Source organism: Rhinoderma darwinii, chromosome 13, assembly GCF_050947455.1.
Source record: "Rhinoderma darwinii isolate aRhiDar2 chromosome 13, aRhiDar2.hap1, whole genome shotgun sequence".
NCBI lineage: Eukaryota > Metazoa > Chordata > Amphibia > Anura > Rhinodermatidae > Rhinoderma > Rhinoderma darwinii.
The window spans coordinates 19,249,829-19,269,471 of NC_134699.1; the positions used below are offsets into that span (position 1 = coordinate 19,249,829).

General features: G+C 46.5%; 1 protein-coding gene across 6 annotated transcripts; it reads right to left on the minus strand.

The window, feature by feature from the left end:
- Positions 1 to 4,648: 4,648 nt before the first annotated feature.
- On the minus strand, positions 4,649 to 13,673 carry LOC142666105 (nucleolar transcription factor 1-B-like). 6 transcript variants are annotated; one of them, XM_075846029.1, is made up of 8 exons: positions 13,574 to 13,673; positions 8,820 to 8,916; positions 8,537 to 8,712; positions 8,066 to 8,149; positions 5,768 to 5,923; positions 5,532 to 5,596; positions 5,336 to 5,451; positions 4,649 to 4,973 (listed from the first exon to the last, which is right to left on the minus strand). In XM_075846029.1, exons 2-8 carry the CDS (start codon positions 8,875 to 8,877, stop codon positions 4,966 to 4,968), a joined length of 663 nt encoding a protein of 220 aa, XP_075702144.1. In that variant the 5' UTR covers positions 8,878 to 8,916; positions 13,574 to 13,673; the 3' UTR covers positions 4,649 to 4,965. The 6 variants fall into 6 exon arrangements, with proteins under 6 accessions (XP_075702144.1, XP_075702145.1, XP_075702140.1 ...); XM_075846030.1 differs by lacking the exon at positions 13,574 to 13,673 and adding an exon at positions 12,874 to 12,896; XM_075846025.1 differs by lacking the exon at positions 13,574 to 13,673 and adding an exon at positions 12,614 to 12,786.
- Between the last annotated feature and the right edge of the window lie 5,970 nt (positions 13,674 to 19,643).

The following is a 19,643-nucleotide window of genomic DNA, read 5'->3' on the forward strand; positions in this document are numbered from 1 at the left end:
TGTAAAACAACCAATAAATATTTCTGCCAAGAGTATCAGTGCAGGTTGCAAGGGAAGATAGTATCAATGTCTGAATGTCTCCCTTTTATATTAGTTGAAATATGCTTAGGCTGGATTCACACGAGCGTGGCGTTTCTGCGCACGCAAAAAACACGGCGTTTTGCCTGCGCAAAAGCCACTTAATAGCTCCGTGGGGCAGCAGCATATGATGCGCGGCTGCGTGCTTCTCGCGCAGCCATCATTATGACACTCCATTTGGATTTTTGTAAACAGAAAAGCATGTGGTGCTTTTCTGTTTTCATTCATCCTTTTGAAAGCTGTAGCGCGAATCACGCAGTTCGCACGGAAGTGCTTCCATACGGCATGCGTGGTTTTCACGCACCCATTGACTTCAATGGGTGCGTGATGCGTGAAAAACGCCCAAAGAACGGACATGTCGTGACTTTTACGCAACGGAGCAACGCTGCGTAAAAATCACACACGTCTGCACTGCCCCATAGACTAATATAGGTCCGTGCGACGCGCGTGAAAATCACGCACGTTGCACGGACGTATATTGCGTTTGTCTGAATAAGCCTTTAGACCCTTCTTTGTGTCTATGTTATTATAGATACAAAGTGACATTGAGTTAGAGTTTTAGGTCGTGTCAAATTAAGCTGCCTGCGCCCTTGTATAGGAGCTGTAGCAGCTGTGAGCACGAAGAACGCACTGACTTAGTTATCAGTGCCGTCGCCGTGCTGCAGACACTGAGTCAAATGTCAAATCCTCCACACTGCCGGAGACGGGAGGAGCAACAGGCAGCAGGAGAATGAAGTTCCCGGGCTGGGTAAGTGATATAAGCTGCTGACGTGATCCTGAGCCTCTCGTAGCGTGAGAGGGTTCTCAGCTGTCAGTGATGCACGATCACCTAAGGGTATGTTCACACGCACTAATTACGGACGTAATTCGGGCGTTTTTGCCCCGAATTACGTCCGAAAATAGCGCCTCGATAGCGCTGACAAACATCTGCCCATTGAAAGCAATGGGCAGACGTTTGTCTGTTCACACGAGGCGTATATTTACGCGCCGCTGTCAAATTACGGCGCGTAAATAGACGCCCGCGTCAAAGAAGTGACCTGTCACTTCTTTGGCCGTAATTGGAGCCGTTATTCATTGACTCCAATGAATAGCAGCGCCAATTACGTCCGTAATGGACGCGGCGTTCAAGCGCCTGCACATGCCGTTACGGCTGAAATTACGGGGATGTTTTCAGGTGGAAACATCCCCGTAATTTCAGCCATTACGGACGCCCTCGTGTGAACATACCCTAACAGTTTCTCTTGTTGCCGTCTATGTCTCTCACATCGCTCCCATCGCTGTCAGCAGAAGCAGCGTGTGAAGTGTTCCCCTTCTCATTTCCAGTAGTCACAGCAGTGTTCCCCTTCTCACTTCCAGTAGTCACAGCAGTGTTCCCCTTCTCACTTCCAGTAGTCACAGCAGTGTTCCCCTTCTCTCTTCCAGTAGTCACAGCAGTTTTCCCCTTCTCGCTTCCAGTAGTCACAGCAGTTTTCCCCTTCTCGCTTCCAGTAGTCACAGCAGTGTTCCCCATCTCACTTCCAGTAGTCACAGCAGTGTTCCCCATCTCACTTCCAGTAGTCACAGCAGTGTTCCCCATCTCACTTCCAGTAGTCACAGCAGTGTTCCCCATCTCACTTCCAGTAGTCACAGCAGTGTTCCCCTTCTCACTTCCAGTAGTCACAGCAGTGTTCCCCTTCTCTCTTCCAGTAGTCACAGCAGTGTTCCCCTTCTCACTTTCAGTAGTCATAGCAATGTTCCCCTTCTCACTTCCATTAGATGCAGCGGAGTTCCCCTTCTCTCTTCCAGTAGTCACAGCAGTGTTCCCCTTCTCACTTCCATTAGTTGCAGCGGAGTTCCCCTTCTCTCTTCCAGTAGTCACAGCAGTATAGCTGTCAATGTACTGTCCCTCAAACACTAATCCCAGCATCTATCTTTATGTCCTATATTAATGACAGCAATTTCCACCTTTTTCCCAAGCAGTCACAGTAAGGCCTTTACATCTTTCTCTCTTAAGAACCTCCCCTTTCCCCTAAGGGTATGTTCACAGGGCAACGCCAAATACGTCTGAAATTACGGAGCCATTTTCAGGTGAAAACAGCTCCTGAATTTCAAAAGCCCATCTGCACAGAACACCGTAAGACCCATTGAATTCAATGGGCAGATGTTTGCAGACAGTTCAGAGCCGTTTTTTCGGGCGTAATTCGAGGCGTAAAACGCCTGAATTACGTTCATAAATAGGGAATGTGAATATACCCTAGTACTCACAGCAGAGCCCCCTTCCTTTATATACCTACCCTCATCACACAGCCCTCATGCGCCCTCTGTTGGCAGGAAGATTTGAGTAGCATTTTCCTGCCTGCTGTATGAAGCTTCCTGATACTGTATTGATCTCACTTAACATTATGACCCCTGTCGTGTGCTCTGCCGCCATCTGTCAAGCAGAGCAGCCCATAGGCCGGTGCCTACCGTGCCTTATCGGCCCAGCTTTATAGAAAATGGGGCCCTCAGTAACAAGCAAAGTAAAACCTGGTCTTAGGCAGTAAAGGGATCAATGGCCAATTTAGTTTGCTCCTGGGGGTCCCATACTCAAGGGTGCCCCCATAGGAAATGTTTCCATTTTGCCAGCCCAGAACAATTACTGTAAATGACCAAATCATTTTTTGTTTAGGAAAGAGAAGACATTTTAGTTTTATATTTTATTTGTATAAAATAATTTGTCAGATATTATAATATCCAGTTCTGCAAAGCATCAAATTGCCATTAAAAACCTTTTTATGAAAAACAAATACAAAAATAAATTTCAATCTATTCAAACACATTCCTTACGTCCTCACATCCAAATAAAAATGTCCTAATTCTTTGCCATCCGCTCTAAAATACGGTTATTGTAAAATATTTCGTTCCGAATTCAACAGGGTTTGTTCTTGTGTCGAATATATTATTCATTATATCCAAATATATTTTATGCATATTGACAAATTTTTATTTATTTTGAAAGCCAAATGCATTAGCCTTAACCCCTTAGTGACCAGCCTATTTTAGACCTTAATGACAGAGCTATTTTTTACGTTTTTCCATCGTCGCATTCAAAGAGCTATAACTTTTTTATTTTTGCGCCAATATAGCTATATAAGGTCTTGTTTTTTGCGGGACAAGTTGTGATTTTGTGATCGCACCATTTTGGGTACATATAATTTGTTGATTAACTTTTTTTTGGGGGGGGGGGGGGGGAATAGAAACAAAAACCAGAAGTTTCGCCACTCTTGCGTCCTTTATCTACGCTGCTTATCGTGAGGTACAAATAACACTGTTTATTCAGTGGGTTGTTACGATTGCACCGATACCAAATTCGTATAGATTTTGTATGTTTTACTACTCTTACACTGTAAAAACACTTTTTTTTCAAAAATTATTTGTTTTTGTGTCTTCATATTTGAAGAGCCATAACTTTTTTTTATTGTTCCGCCGATGCAGTTGTATGAGGGCTTTTTTTTGCGTGACGACTTGTAGTTTTTATTGGTACCATTTTGGAGTAGAATCGACTTTTTGGTCACATTTTTTTTTAAGGCCGGATTCACAGAAAACAGCACTTTTTCCATTTCTTTTTATGGCATTCACCGTGCAGGTTAAATGATGTAATACGTTTATAGTCGGGATGTTACGGACACGGCGATACCAAATATGTGTAACGTTTTTACTTTACTTTTGTAATAGTAAAGCATAACTTTATTCATTTTTTTTTTTTACTGTTTTACTAGTCCCACTTGAGGATTTCACTATGCAATCGGACGATCATTTATTATACACCGCAATAGGTTTGTATTGCAGTGAATTACTGCCTATCTGTGTAAAACTACAGGCATTCACTACTATGCCTTTATTAGGCCCCCGCCTGCCGTAGAAGACAGACACTCGGCGATCTTGCTCGCTATTGAGTGCCACATATGAGGGGTTAAACGGGTGAGATCGATACTTCTATCCATCTCACCCGGTCGAGCAGTGATGCCCCCAGCCACCCCTGGTAGCGGAGAGCAGGGAGATTTAACGGCTCCCTGCTGTTTATTTATTCTGATGCAGCGCCGTAAAAATTCGTATGCATCAGAATAAAGCCCATTAGTGGCTGCCATGAAAAGGCGTATTGGTGGTCACTAACGGGTTAAATGGACATTCCAGACAAAAGAAATATATTGTTTTATGCCTAGTGCAGGGTCTGAGGGGGCGGGGCCTGACAAAGGGATTCTCTTTGTTTTGTTGACTCCATTCCATGCTCCACCCTTTCAGGCCCTGTAGTAGGAAAATCACAGTATCAGTTTTGCTCAGAGTTCCTTTAAAGAAAAAAAAAAAAATGGAAAAAGGATCTGAGTGAAAAGGTAAGACTATCAAAAGGGGTTGTCTTTAGAAACAGCGCCACTCTTGTCTATGAATTGTGCCTGGTATTGCATGTAAGCCTGGTTCACTTGACCTGCAATATCAGAAACAGCCTCTGGAGAAGAATGGCGCTGTTTTTGGAAGAAAGCAGCCATGTTTTCCTAATCTCAAAAGCATTCTTTATAAGAAAGTAGGTAAAAAAAAATAAAAAAACACGGAAAAATTCTAAAATTAGACTTTTCTTTTTGTCCTTTTATTTTTTTCTTATTTGCATTAGAAAAATAGTGCATTAGCACAGAAAACAAAAAAAAAACAAAACATGGTCGGAAAGTAAGTTGCATAGCCATGGAAGGAGATCCGCTTGAGGTTCTCAATACTTGTATTACATGATACCATGGGTTCTACAGATGGTCTTTTTCTAAAATATGCTGTATGTGATGGTAGCATTACGTAGGTTTTCCCATGCTTTGAATGATGGGCATCGGAGTTTCATTGTAGACATCTTGACCTTCTTCTTCTAGATTGACAGAAGCATCATCTTCATTCAGCTGAAAAGATTGTAGGAGCATTAACACGGGCAATGGGAAAGTGATGGCTAGGACATACTTGATCACCAACTACTGGTGCTGGTTAACACCACCAGCCACTAAACCACCCGAGACAGGAGGACTTGGTCTTGCCCCCCCAGGAACTTGTTTGCCAACATTGTTGGACCTGTAACCACCCATTCAAATAAGGGATCAACCAACCTTCTCTGGGCCCCGTTCTCTCTCCAGGGGCCCCATAGCAGCCACATGGGCTACATCTATAGTGTGCACACCCTAGGATCCATGGTCATGCTACATGAGATGTTTAATAACTAGAAATGTTCTACCTTCTCAGCACACATATAAAATAGTTGTGCTCCAACCTTTTTTAGAAGATCTCTTCCTCTTACGCTTGCCCCGCGGCTGTTGAAGGGGGGTCTTGGGTGTTTCGGGGGCATCAGATTTCTTTGAATATGGCAGGAGATCTGGGTGCTCCTCTCTGTGGACATAAATGAGGACTACATTGAAGCAACTAATGATAAAGACTTAATCATCAGTAGATATGGCTACATGACCCACTTGAATTTCGCCAGGTTCTTCTGATAATCTTCCCTCTCATTCTTGAAATCCTGATGATATTTCGCCTGAAAAGGAAACCGGATGGACATATTGGGTCAAACTACACAGAATCAAACTCATCCATGTTCTGTTGTTGGCTCTTCAAGGTTTCTCCGCTCCACCTACTCCACTTCACCACCTATCTTCTCATCTAGGAATCCCATTTGTGCCCAAAATACCGTCTTCTCATACATTACCTTCTTTGAATCTGTTAACTCTTTATACATTTTGGACAGGTTCTTGCTTATGTCCAGGTTGCTCATCTCTGGATGAAGCTTAGCATAGCTTGCCTTCTCCTCCAAGAAGAAGCAAAAATAGGGTGAGAGGGGCTTCCTGGGAAACTCTGGGTGTGTCTAAAAAATAAAAAAATAAAGTAATATGAAAGGACAACAAGCTGGTGAATAGGACTTGAAATTTGGCAAGCCACCATCAGTACAGAGTAGGGATGTCACATGACACGATACCAGAATTTGGACGTCGATACAGATACTTGTCGTAGTTTTGCTATTTCGACACCAAAAGAATACTTTACCAAAAGGAATAATAAAAAAAAGAAGTTCTTCCATTTTCTGATGTGAGGCGCGAGGTGTGATGATGAATTTAACCTCCATGTGCCTCACATTAATAGTAATTAACCCCATCATGTTTCTCAGTCATAATGGGTTAATATGTAAGGTACATGATGGGGTTAATTACTATTAACGTGAGACACATGGAGGTTAAATTCATCATCACACCTCGTGCCTCACAATAAGTGATAGAAAGCAGTTATGTTATTATTTTACAGCGTACACACCAACGCAAAAAAAAATTGTTGTCAGGTTATTACGGCCGCGCCAATACCGAATATGTGTATATTTTATGTATTGAGACTTTATTTTAATGTTTATTGTAAGAAAGGTGTGTTTTTTATTTAATATTACTCTGTTTTTACTTTAACCCCTTCATGACATATGACATACAGTTACGTCATAGCCGGGAAGGGGAAGTATGGAGCGGGCTCACACAGTGAGCTCGCTCCATATGATGCCGGTGTCGGCTGTATGTTTCAGCCAACACTTAAGTAACTAGCGGCATCGCGCGCGAGCGCGATCCCGGTACTTTAACTAGTTAAATGCCATGATCAATACCGACCGCAGCATTTAAATCGTGAGAAAGAGGGGGGCGACCCCATCTAACAGCTCATCGCGCCCCCCGCAAGGCAATCGCCTCTGGCAGGGCTTAATAGATGCCTGTCAGAATCACGATATACTGCAATACATTAGTATTGCAGTATATCGTGCAAACGATCTAACGATCGCTGGTTGAAGTCCCCTAGGGGGGGAACTAATAAAAAAGTAGTTAAATAAAGTTTTGTGTAAAAAAAAATAATATATATATATATATATATATATATATATATATATATTTATTAAAAGTTCAAAAAAAAAAAACCTTTTCCCCCTAGAGCATAGTAAATAAAAAAAAACATAATTGGTATCACCACGTCCGTAAAAGTCTGAACTATTACAATATATCATTATGTAACCCGCACTGTGAACGTCGTAAAAGAAAAAATAAAATTGTAAACGCCAGAATGTCTATTTTTTGGTCACCTCAGTGAAAATCTGACAGTTGTTTACGACGGGAAGGTGTTAATTTCCTGGCATATATCTATATACGGATAGTTCACAGGCAGTTGTTAGGACATTCCTCAGTATGTCCCAACAGGAAATATGGCAAGACAACCCTGGGGTCCTTAAATGGACCCTGGGCTGTGCCCATATATGTTATGTCCCTCTATCGAGTCAAGGGGCATCCCCCACTTCTCATTTTCCCCTGAATGCTGTAGTCAGCTTTAATCGCAGCATTCAGGGGAATAACGGCGAAGATTAGAGGTTTCGCTGACCTCTACCGTTATAGAGCGGGGCTGCGGCTGTGTAATACAACCATTGCGCCGCTCCTGACAGTAAGTGCGCGGTCAGCCTGAGATTATGGGGCCGGCGCTGCACCGATGAGCGGTGGTTCAGGTACTGAACACAGAACATGGGTTGCAGTACGTCCGCCATGTTCGGTCTTCAGTGCCGGCTATTAGTGCAGCGCCAGCCGCATCACCTCATCCGGACAGCGCGCACTGGTCAGGACTCCGGAGCGGGGCAATGGCTGTTACACACATGTATTACACACCCGCAGCCCCGCTCTCATACATTCATGTGTTACAATGCTCAGCTGTGCGGTCGCACAGCCTGTTTTCGAAATACATGATAACGGTAACGAAACGTTTGGGGTGCACGGTATCGAAACAGTATCGATGCATCGTGCGTCCCTAGTACAGAGTTTGAGGACCTTTCTGTGATTGCTTTGGCTCATGGACTCACATGGCTGTTTGGAGTTGGAAAATGAAATCATGAGCTGAATCATCATGTATGTGTGACGGATGTACTACCCACCAGCACGGAGCGCCAAGCTAAGACTATCCCAATAAGCCCACAATAGCCACAAGCAGCGCTACTGACCTTCAGCCTCTTTCCTTTATATGGATACCTCACAAGTTCTTCTGCATCTTCAAGAACTTCTGTGAGAGTCCGGAACTTCCTGACCTAAAATAAATACAGGGTTAACAACAATGTTGGTTAGTAAATTTCTTGCAGATAACATACTAACAAGTTCGAGGAGCATTGCTCCAGAAAATACAGGATGTTTAGATCATAAAAAAGGTGGGCGACTATGACCATGATCACCGATGAAGTTCTCAAGCTTTCCCAGACTCCTGGAGACACCTTTGTGTCAAACTATTCTTCTGTCCAACCACTGGTATTATAGGTCATGTAGCGGTGGTAATAGTGCCCTCAGCTTGAGGACTACTAGAAGAAGTGTACCATGGTCTTGGATACTGGTAGAGTCCGTGATGTTGGAAGCTTCTAATGGATAGGTGGCACGCCAAGGGAAATAAGCATAGTACCACATGAGTGCACTCCACATCTCACCTCAGTTGTGATCTCTAGCCACTTTTTACGACACATGTCCCCTGTATAGGTCTTGAAGGCCAGCTTATTCCAGTCCAGATGAGACTCCGTGGTTTTGGATTTTGTACTGTCACTGCTGGGCAGGATGGTCTTCATGGTTTCCAGGAGAATAACCATGTCCTCTTGAGGCCAGTTATCTGTGAAGGAACAGACACAAAGTATGTATTGAGGCTGGACAGGATGGTCTTCCTGTAGAGAACTGTAGGACAAGCTGAGGGTCAAAGCCAAAGCCCACTCTCCTTACCTTGATCACTTGGGGCAGTCATGGTGTTTGTTTCTTCGTTGCCTGCTGCTCCGTTCATTCTATGCCAGGTAGATACTTAGCACCCGTCCAGGAGACTCTAAAATGGAAGATGCCAGGTTAGGAGGGGGGGGGGGGGATGTATTAACAGCAATTTTGGCATATTACAAACACTATCTTCATGTACCAGCCCAAGTAACATGGAGGACCTACCACCCTCCATCATAGGACAGGGCACCCTCTGCAGGTTACACCTAGGAACCTCTACGTAGTAGACCATTCATCTACATGTAACAGAATATATGACATTATGTGTGGGGTGCACTGTGTTTTCAGGGGCTATTGGCTCAATGACCTTGGCTCTGCTGGCTGCCAATGAACATTGTTATACAAGGGGTGTATTCGGTACCACACAATGATAGGAGTGATTATCAGTCATGTTTTACAAGGGGTAGGTGGGTTTTCAAGGACCTTTCATGGTGAAATATCTTGTCCCAATGAGAACTTCTATCAGATATGCTTGGAGATCTCCAACAAGCTGGATATGCCATTGTTTTCTCAGGAGATGGAAGGACTGGAAGTTGGCGGCACAACAGAAAGTCTGATAACAGAAGAGATGCCCGACATCTGGCACACATGAGATAGTGTGGCCAACAGTTGTCAGCCTTGATGCCCCCAATAACAAGCATGGAATAGAATGTAAATGCACAAACTCACTGCATATTGCACCCAACCCTGAATAACGGATCCAGTATGTCTACAATATAGAGATTCAGGGCTGCATCATGTCAGCTACAAGTACCTATAGGATATACAGTGGGTGCAGTGGGCCATACGTATGTGCCCCCTGCTCCATCAGACATCTATAGAATATCGGTGTCTCTATAATATACAGTGGGTGTAGTGAGGTATAAGTATGTGCCCCCCTCCTCCGGTATCTCTATATTGTACAGTGGGTGCAGTGAGGTATAAGTATGTGCCCCCTTCTCCGGTATCTCTATATTGTAGAGTGGGTGCAGTGAGGTATAAGTATGTGCCCCCTTCTCCGGTATCTCTATATTGTAGAGTGGGTGCAGTGAGGTATAAGTATGTGCCCCCTCCTCCAGTATCTCTATATTGTACAGTGGGTGCAGTGAGGTATAAGTATGTGCCCCCCTCCTCCGGTATCTATATTGTACAGTGGGTGCAGTGATGTATAAGTATGTGCCCCCTCCTCCAGTATCTCTATATTGTACAGTGGGTACAGTAAGGTATAAGTATGTGCCTCCCTCCTCCGGTATCTCTATATTGTACAGTGGGTGCAGTGAGGTATAAGTATGTGCCTCCCTCCTCCGGTATCTCTATATTGTACAGTGGGTGCAGGGAAGTCGCACTGGTAGCTGTAGATTTCCTGGGGGACCCCCTCTCCACAAGTACAGGTTGAGACCTCCTCCACCTGCAGGGGGCTCCCGCCGCCTCCTCCTCCTCTTCCCTTAGGCCTCATGCCCACAGTTTTTTCCTTCAGGGTGCTATAAATTTATTTCAGAGATAGAACCCTGACCCGTTCATTTCAATGGGCCCATGACCACTTCCATTATTCCGATTCCATCAAAAGTGGAGCATGTCCTACTTTTGTCAGTGATAATGTGACTGTGGGGCCACAGAAGTTAATGGGTCCGTGAAAAAACACGGACGGCACAAGGAAGTTTAGGCCCCATGCACACTTCCGTTTTTTCCTTCAGGGTGCTATCCGTTTTTGTCACTGATGGCACCCTGAACCCATTCATTTCAATGGGGCCATGCACGCCTCAGTTTTTTTGACAGTCCGTTGCTCCTTTCCATTCCAAAGTAGAGCATGTCCTACTTTGGTCCGGGATTCCGTGACCGTGAGGCCCATGCAAGTCAATGGGGCCGTCAAAAAAACTGAAGGCACACGGAAGGCATCTGTGTGCCGTCCGTGTGTGACGGAGCCGTTGCCTAGCAACCGCCGGGCGGGCAGAAAAACCATGACAAAAATATTACACTAATCGGCAGCCACTTGTCTCTATCAATAACTGATAGAGAAAAGAGGCTGCTGATTAAAAATAAAATAAAAAGCCTTTCATACGTACCCGGTCGTTGTCTTGGTGACGAGTCCCTCTTCTTCCTCCAGTCCGACCTTCTTTTGTGATTGGCTACCGAGGCCGCGGCAGCCTGTGATTGGCTGCCGAGGCCGCGGCAGCCTCTGATTGGCTGCCGAGGCGACATGGATTGAACGTCATCGCTGGAGGGCGGACAGGAGGAATGTAAGTATGAATTATTATTTTTTTTATTACATTATTTCCGCGCGCCGAGCATGGTACTGTCACCCTGGACAATACCATGCTCGGCGCACGGAAACGGAAACACGGAGTGCACAGAAACCACACGGCCGCTAAAACGGGTTCACGGACCCGTCAAAAGCGGCCGTGAAAAAGGTGTCGGAAGTGTGCATGAGGCCTTACAGTGTGCCGTCCGTTTTTGATGGATTCGTTGTCCTAGCAACTATGGGTGTATACTGGGACAAGTTCAAATGAAGTTTGGAACGGACACTGAGTACGCACGGATACCATAACAGAGACACGGATTCGTAAAAAACAGCAGTGAAAACAGTGATGGAAGTGTCCATGAGGCCTTAGTACCCGCCCAGCACCGGGAGGAGACGGGAGCCGGAACACAACAGCACGGGGCGGATCTCCAATCTACTGACCGGGGACGGTGCGCATAGCGACGAAGATCGTCCTATGAATCTCCCTCTGAACCCCCGGTCGCGTACCCCGCCCGCCCCGGGTCCCCATCTCCTCCAGCCGGTGACCTGATCCGGATTTTTAGCCCGGGGGAAGATGACCGGCCTGATCCCGGAGTCCTGGCTCTTCCCCCGGCTCATGACGCAGCAGACAGCGATACATCCCATAACCTCCGCCCGATCTATCCTCCCCGGCAGCTCGGGGCAGACATCCAACGCACCGGAGCCACTTATAGTCAGCCGAAACCAGCGACGCGTCCCCGGGGACAATGTAACTGGCCGCCTCCTCCACCACTCACCCAGTGACCCTTCTGCTGACGATGTCGAGCGCGTCCCCAGCCGCGCACCACGTGTCTCCTCCGGAAACCCCGCACCGGACGACCCTCGTGTCTCCCCGCCTCACCTGCACTGCAGTCCCGGCTGAGAGACCTCGTGGTACCGGAGTCCCCTCCTCTCCCGGAGCTGCTCCTCGTTGTGATGAGACGCGCTACTCCCGGCTCTCTGCTGTGGCTCCTCCGACCTTCTTGTTCTCCCCCAGCTGCTCGGCCTCACCTTCCGGCCGCAGGGAGGAGGAGGAGCCGCCGGAGACTCGCAGGAGAGAGACCTCACCAGACCCAGCTCGGAACTAGCAGCCTGGCCGAGAAAAACAAGAGGCTCCCGAGGCAGCAGCTGCAGGAGGAGGAGGAGGGGAGACGCCGACCGCAGGGAGCGATCATCCGCTCTTGTCCATAGTAATGTGATCAGATCTTTCCCGTCCAATAATAAATAATGACCCCACTGATCGATCTAAGATCGCCCCATTCATGGAAAAAAAATTCATCGTGTGAACCAAGAGCGGGACGAAATGGGAAGTGTACCCGGAAACCGTGCACGAAAGCCGGATACCAGCAAGCAACTACACCCGGTCTCTGGAGGTGATCTCGATGATCCCGGCTCCCAGAAGCGGTCACCCCACCAATGCCACGTGTGGAAACCCCCGGAGCACGCCGTGTTCTGCGGATCATCCGTCCAGTTATCCCCGGATCCCAGAGCCGGCGGCGCCCTCCGAACTTACCCGCTGCTCGTCTTCTCCAAGGACAAAAGGCTCTGCCGGATCTCGGAGACAAAGCAGCTGCAGCAGCCCCTGGGTAATGGCGAGAGCTCCGGGGGAGGGGGGGCGCTGCCTGCTCCTTCTCCCCGCCCAGCGTCGCTGCAGCAAGAGCGGGCAGAAAGAGCGTGGTGAGCGTGGCGAACCGCCTCCTCCCGCCGCGTCTCCCTTACACTGCCCGGCAGGGGGGCCCCGCAGGCTCCGGGTGGGGGTGTCCCGGTTCTAACCTGTGTGCACTATGCGGATCTTCGTGCTCTAGTACCGGGGAGCGGCGTTTGAATGATGGCCAGATCCGCAGCGCTGTCCTCGGGCGCGGACTCGTCTCAGTCCCCGCAGAGCAGCACTTCCACCGCTCTCCGTGCCTGCACTGCCTTGCAATCAGCCGGGCGCCCTCCGTCCTCGCCCCGTCACAGGCTCCAGCTGCTGCCCAGCTCCCTCCCTTTCTCTCACAGTCATCCATCCATCCGCCATGTACAGCGGAGACCCCCGGATCACTGCACAGGCAGGACGGGGCACGGAGCCGGGCATCACAACCAGCACACCCGGCTCTGTATAACGGGCACGGAGCCGGGCAGCACACCCGGCTCTATGTATAACGGGCACGCAGCCGGGCATTACATCCAGCTCCATGTACAGGGGACACAGCGGGTATCATATGCATCACACCCGGCTCTATGTACGAGGGGCATCACATCCAGCACACCCGGCTCTATGTACAGGGGCATCACATCCAGCACACCCGGCTCTATGTACAGGGCACACACCGGCACGGAGCCGGCCATTACATCCAGCACACCCGGCTCTGTACAGGGCAGACACCGGCACGGAGGCAGGCATTACATCCAGCACACACGGCTTTATGTACAGCGGGAACGGAGCCGGGCATTACATCCAGCTCTATGTACAGGGGCATCATATCCAGTATACCCGGCTTCATGTACAGGGGCACATAGCTAGCAGGACTTCTTTATTATTATAGGACCGGTCCTGTCAGCCGCCGCCTCCCTGTTTCCTCTCCTTTCCCTCGGTCTCGGCTCCACCTTTTACTGCTTGAAGCGTCAGAGAGGCGGTGACGGGAGGAGACAAAAACCGGATGAGGGCGCTGTAACCGTGATGATCACACAGTGCCCCTGCCACCCTGCACTGCCCCCATCACTACTGGCTGCCAGCTCCGCGCAGTGACGTGTGCCAGGCTGCCTCCTCTACAGCGCGGTCTACACGGAGGGGAGAAGCTGGGCGCCCCCACATGGCTAAGTGTGTTAATTACAGACTTGCTGGCATTTTTTTTTTTTTTTTAATGCACAGTGCCCCCATAACAGTGTCAGATCAGTGTACCGATATCAGTGCCCCCATAACAGTGTCAAATCAGTGTCCCGATATCAGTGCTAGCCACAGTGCCCCCATAACAGTGTTAGGTCAGTGTCCCGATAAGGGTATGTGCACACACACTAATTACGTCCGTAATTGACGGACGTATTTCGGCCGCAAGTCCCGGACCGAACACAGTGCAGGGAGCCGGGCTCCTAGCATCATACTTATGTACGATGCTAGGACTCCCTGCCTCGCTGCAGGACAACAGTCCCGTACTGTAATCATGTTTTCAGTACGGGACAGTAGTTCCACGGAGAGGCAGGGACTCCTAGCATCGTACATAAGTATGATGCTAGGAGCCCGGCTCCCTGCGCTGTGTTCGGTCCGGGACTTGCGGCCGAAATACGTCTGTCATTTACGGACGTAATTAGTGTGTGTGCACATACCCTAACAGTGTCAGTTCAGTGTCCCGATATCACTGCTAGCCACAGTGCCCCCATAACAGTGTCAGGTCAGTGTCCCGATATCAGTGCTAGCCATGGTGCCTCAATAACAGTGTCAGGTCAGTGTCCCGTTATCAGTGCTAGCCACGGTGCCTCCATAACCGTGTCAGATCATTGTCCCGATATCAGTGCTAGCCACGGTGCCTCTATAATAGTGCCAGATCAGTGTCCTGATAGTGCTAGCCACAGTGCCCCTATAACAGTATCAGATCAGTGTCCTGATATCAGGGCTAGCCACAGTGCCCCCATAAGTGTCAGATCAGTGTCCCGATATTAGTGCTAGCCACAGTGCCCCCATAACTGTCAGGTCAGTGTCCCGATATCAGTTCTAGCCACGGTGCCCCCATTTCAGTGTCCCGATATCAGTGCTAGCCACAGTGCCCCCTAATAGTGTCCTGATATCAGAGTCCACATAACAAAGACGGCTAGAATCTCAGCACACCCACGGCACCATGGGTGGGGGTAGTCTAGTATTTAAGGGGTGGTACAGGATTAGTAAAATACGGCTGCTTTCTTACAATAACAGCGCCACACCTGTCTACTGGTTGTGTGTAGTATTGCAGCTCACTATTTACTTCAATGCCACCATGCTCCTATTATATATGCTTCCTCACTGCTTCCCCCCTTACCCAATAATAGGAGAGCCCCTAAATATTTACCCCCTACGTCACTTCTTGCCATTAGGGTTAGTTACATTTTAGCGACCAATCAGCAGCTACTCACAGCTCCCTCCCGCCTTGCGAGTCCCTGTTGCCCAGGCATGGTGACACCACTGTGCTCGCATGGCAGAACCAGCCACAGTACTCATACTACAATATAATAGATTTTGTCCACCATGCCCGCTCTGCTCTCCCCTCATCCACTAGCGGGAAGTGACATCTAATCAGCGGCCGCACCAGAGATCAGCAGTGGAATGCCCATGATTGTTGGCATTCCTTGACATCGATGGCAATATTGATGTACAAGTCCTGCCAAGTGGGTCCCCTGTGATGTTCTAATGGAAAAGAAGCCGTGCCCCTTCCGACTGTCTATTGTGGAAAACACAGGATGGATTTCAATCTAGTCTGATCATGTTTCCATGTGATAAGCGGCATCAGCCGTGACTGGCAACTCCTTATCCTAGTAACATAATGCACTTGTTTGACTGAGCCAAACTTTTGGTTGCACTTTACTTTTGTACTTAAAAACTTTCCCTCTTGGTTTTCTCTTTCTCTCCATTGTCATGATCTTGCTTTAAGTGAATGGAAACACTCACTCTTTACGCTCCATCGAAGAGAGCTCTGATACTCTGTAACAAGCTCTGCACTGTGTCAGTTGGACATGATCATGACAGGTTTTCAGCCTAAACATGAAAGTTTCCATTTACTGACAGTAAGCAGAGATCTTAAAGATGCAGAATAATTGATACACAAAATGTATTTGAAAGCTGCAGAACTTTTCATTATGTTATAATTCATTAATGTTAGATCAGTGCTGGTCACATATGGATGGCCCCTTCAATGCAGTAGAAACATGGCGAGTCTCCTCCATGTGGCGGTCTCTGGTACTGCAATGGGGCTGTGCTGCAGTACCAGCTACAAGCACATGTACATGGAAGGCGCTGTGTCAGGTTCTGCAGTGAAGGCCTGTGGCTCCCTCATTCTGGTGATCTGTCATTGGATTCTCACCAGTCACAACTTGATGGCCTAGAACACAGTAATAAACATCCAGATAATATCTATATACTAACTATATGTATTCTATACCGTATATATAACCCGGACCATATGTTATTCCCATCACCCCATTATTTCTTGCCCTTCTCGCTGCTGACAGCTCTGGAGCACCCCCCCCCCCCCATCAATGTATTGCAGCCAACAAGCTCCACCCATTCAGGAACTTTCCTTAGGGTATGTTCACACGATGAGGCTGGGTTCACACGACCTATTTTCAGGCGTAAACCAGGCGTATTATGCCTCATTTTACGCCTGAAAATAGGGCTACAATACGTCGGCAAACATCTGCCCATTCATTTGAATGGGTTTGCCGACGTACTGTGCAGACGACCTGTAATTTACGCGTCGTCGTTTGACAGCTGTCAAACGACGACGCGTAAACGGACTGCCTCGGCAAAGAAGTGCAGGGCACTTCTTTGCCACGTAATTTGAGCTGTTCTTCATTGAACTCAATGAAGCACAGCTCAAGATTTACGAGCGTGTGAAGGATGATTTATTTGCTTATATTCTCTGTATGAAATTACATTGTGAATTATCAAGCAGGAGGCCGAATTACTAAGATATGTATTATGTGAAAGTGATGATAATGTTTAAATGATTTAGTTTCGTGCAGCAGCCATCTTGTCTGGAGTTCCCATCTTGGTTTTATTGTAGTGAATAGAAAAGTCATTGTTCCTTTAATACAAGTAATGTTGATTTCGTATGTTTTATCTTTGACCTTGGTTCCCATGCGAAGATGGACAGGGAGTGAGATGGGAGTGAGATGGGGGGATGGCAAGTATGCGTGAGGGAAGGTCTCCCCCCATCTCCACGAGGACATTCTGTCCAAAAGAGAGATAAGAAACCTGTAAACATAATGTGTGAAGAATTATAATGATGTATTTTATTGTATGCTTTTTACTGAATAACAAATATTGTTACATTGTCTCTGATTGGTTTACCACAAGCCTACACCCCTTCTGAATTTCAGTTTAACAGTTTGAGTTTGGTAATAAATCCTTCAGATGAGAATTTTGAACATTATCAGCAGCGTCTGTGTGTTTTCTTCTCGTCTCTCGATATATATCGGTGAAATATCCTAATTAGGATTCTGACTAATGGAGTCTGGCCTTGAGAGTCTGTTGGGACTCGTATAAATTTCAGTCTAATATATTTTGAGCGATGGATTTCCACGACAGTAATGGTGCCGATAAAACCCAGGAAGATTGCACGTCTGATAAGCTGTCACTGGAGAGGTCTGGCTTTGCATCTGTGAATTACAAAAAAACCGCGGTAGGTAAGGAGCTTATTCTTACACCATTCACACATGTATTGCGTAAGCCTTGGAATCCAGCTGTCAGAACGTCACTTCTATGGACGAGACTCCTTAGTCAGTGGGTTGCAAGATGGATCCAAAAAGGTATGTTGAAGCTTTTTGTGTGATGAAGGATTGCAGGTGTGTACGTGATCTTAAACTGTTGATATGAAAGACATGAGAGAATTTTTGCCAGCAAATACATAGTTAACCAGGAAAAATTGTGAGAAGCCTTTGGAATGCAGTGACGTAGCGCATGGCAGAGAGAAGTCGTAACTCACATGTGAAGTATTTGAAATGCAAAGAGTTGTTTTGGACTGTGAGGAAAAAACAAAACTTCTGCTTGCTGCTTTGTTGTAGCGTTATTTGTTATTTAGTTGTGTAAAATTGTTGAGGATTAATAGTTGTTCTGTTACCCGTTTGTCTGGGATTATAGTTGGGAGGTATTGACTGTTTGTAGGTGAGATAGTTGTGAGTAATATCCTGTAGTACCACAGGGGCTTCAATGGTTAAGTCCTGATAATGTAGAATCCAGTGCAAGGAGAAGCAATTGTGTCTATATTGAATTTGCACTCAATACCATTACCCAGTACAATAGGGAAAACTTTGAATACTGTATTAGAAAATCATTTATATTTTCCTAACGCATTGCCAGCCAGTGATATTGTGTGTAAGGGTCCATAAACCAGTTGTATGCATTGCCAGACTGGCATAAGGTGGGAATCAGTACAGACTGATTTCTAGCACATGATAATCCGGCATATACACTTTGATGTAAAATAACATCCAAGTAATTAAGTCTGTAGTAGTATAACATCAGACCGCTGGATTGAATACCGTTGTAATATAACATCCTGTATTCATTGAATGACCCTGACACTTATCCCAGGTGCCACATGTGTCGTAGTAGTAATTACAGTGAAGAACATTGGTATTGGATCAGACCCATAGCCCGTAAAGAAATTATCACCAACATACATAACAGCCCCTTAAACTACAACCCACAGAGTGAACGGCTGAGCGGGGAGGATAATATATATGTTACCAAATATAATTTGCATGTGAAACCATTGCAAAGTGCTAGAGGAAAGAGTTTGGGATATATGTTACATCATGGGCTCTATGAACTGAAAGACACCCCCCGGCAGCAAGTGTTCTGCATAAGTGAAGTGACCAACTCCTGCTTGAATCAATGGAGGTTCATGAATGTCGATTGTGTTGAAGAATTTTCTCTTGTAATTGTTGATTGGCAGCATTTTGTCTGTTCTTGATGTTCAATACAGTGAGGGATCAGAGGATCCTGCTGCTAGAATGTCTGGAGGAACGACTTTTGATATCGTATTGGTAAGACAGTCTAGGAGATAGACTGGTCTGAGATATCTGTCGGCAAACGTGGCCTGTTTGCCTGGAGGTGGGGGATTTACCGGAAATCACCCTACTGCTCTCCGACCATGGGGTCAGGAGGAAGTTGGACAAAGATGCTTTGGGGAACTGGTCCCGGCTAACATTAGAATGAGCAAAAGGAGCTGGGGCTTTAATTATAAAGTATGTGAAGGCAAAATAACACACTGAAAAAAAAAATATAAATTGTTGAAGAGGCTGGCAGCCGTAAGATGGATGTTTGCATGTGATAAAGACAATGGTTTGTGGAAAGTTGAGAAAGGGAGTGGAGTGGCCAGGACAAGGCATAAGTTAAAAGGACAAAGCAGGTGATTACAGGTGGTTACAAGTAAGATGATGTGAGAAAGGACAATTTAAATACAGGTGTAAATTTTCATTGGAAGAGTGAAGAAAACGGAGCAGCCAGGTACATTGCAGTGACTAACGTGGGTCAGAACGGGGGGAGTGTAATGTGAACATGTGTGATGTGATGAGACATCTGTGTGATGTGTGATGTGTGTAATGTAACATGTGTGATGTGATGAGACATCTGTGTGATGTGTGATGTGTGTAATGTAACATGTGTGATGTGATGAGACATCTGTGTGATGTGTGTAATGTAACATGTCTGAAGTTTGAAACTAATGGCCACAATAAAAGCAGAACTATATTGTATGTTTCCTATTTTTAACAGCAGTAATGTCTAAAAATGTTAGTGTTTTGTGTATGGGGTTAAAATCAGTTCTACTTTTTTTTTCATTTTTTTATGGAACGTGTTTTATTTTCGCGCAGCG

Coding starts and splice junctions, on each gene's coding strand:
- LOC142666105 (XM_075846029.1), bottom strand. CDS start 8,877: ATGAACGGAGCAGCAGGCAACGAAGAAACAAACACCATGACTGCCCCA. Junction 8,150..8,536: donor GGCTAGAGATCACAACTGAG/GTGAGATGTGGA, acceptor TATTTATTTTAG/GTCAGGAAGTTCCGGACTCT. Junction 5,452..5,531: donor AAGAACCTGGCGAAATTCAA/GTGGGTCATGTA, acceptor TTATGTCCACAG/AGAGGAGCACCCAGATCTCC.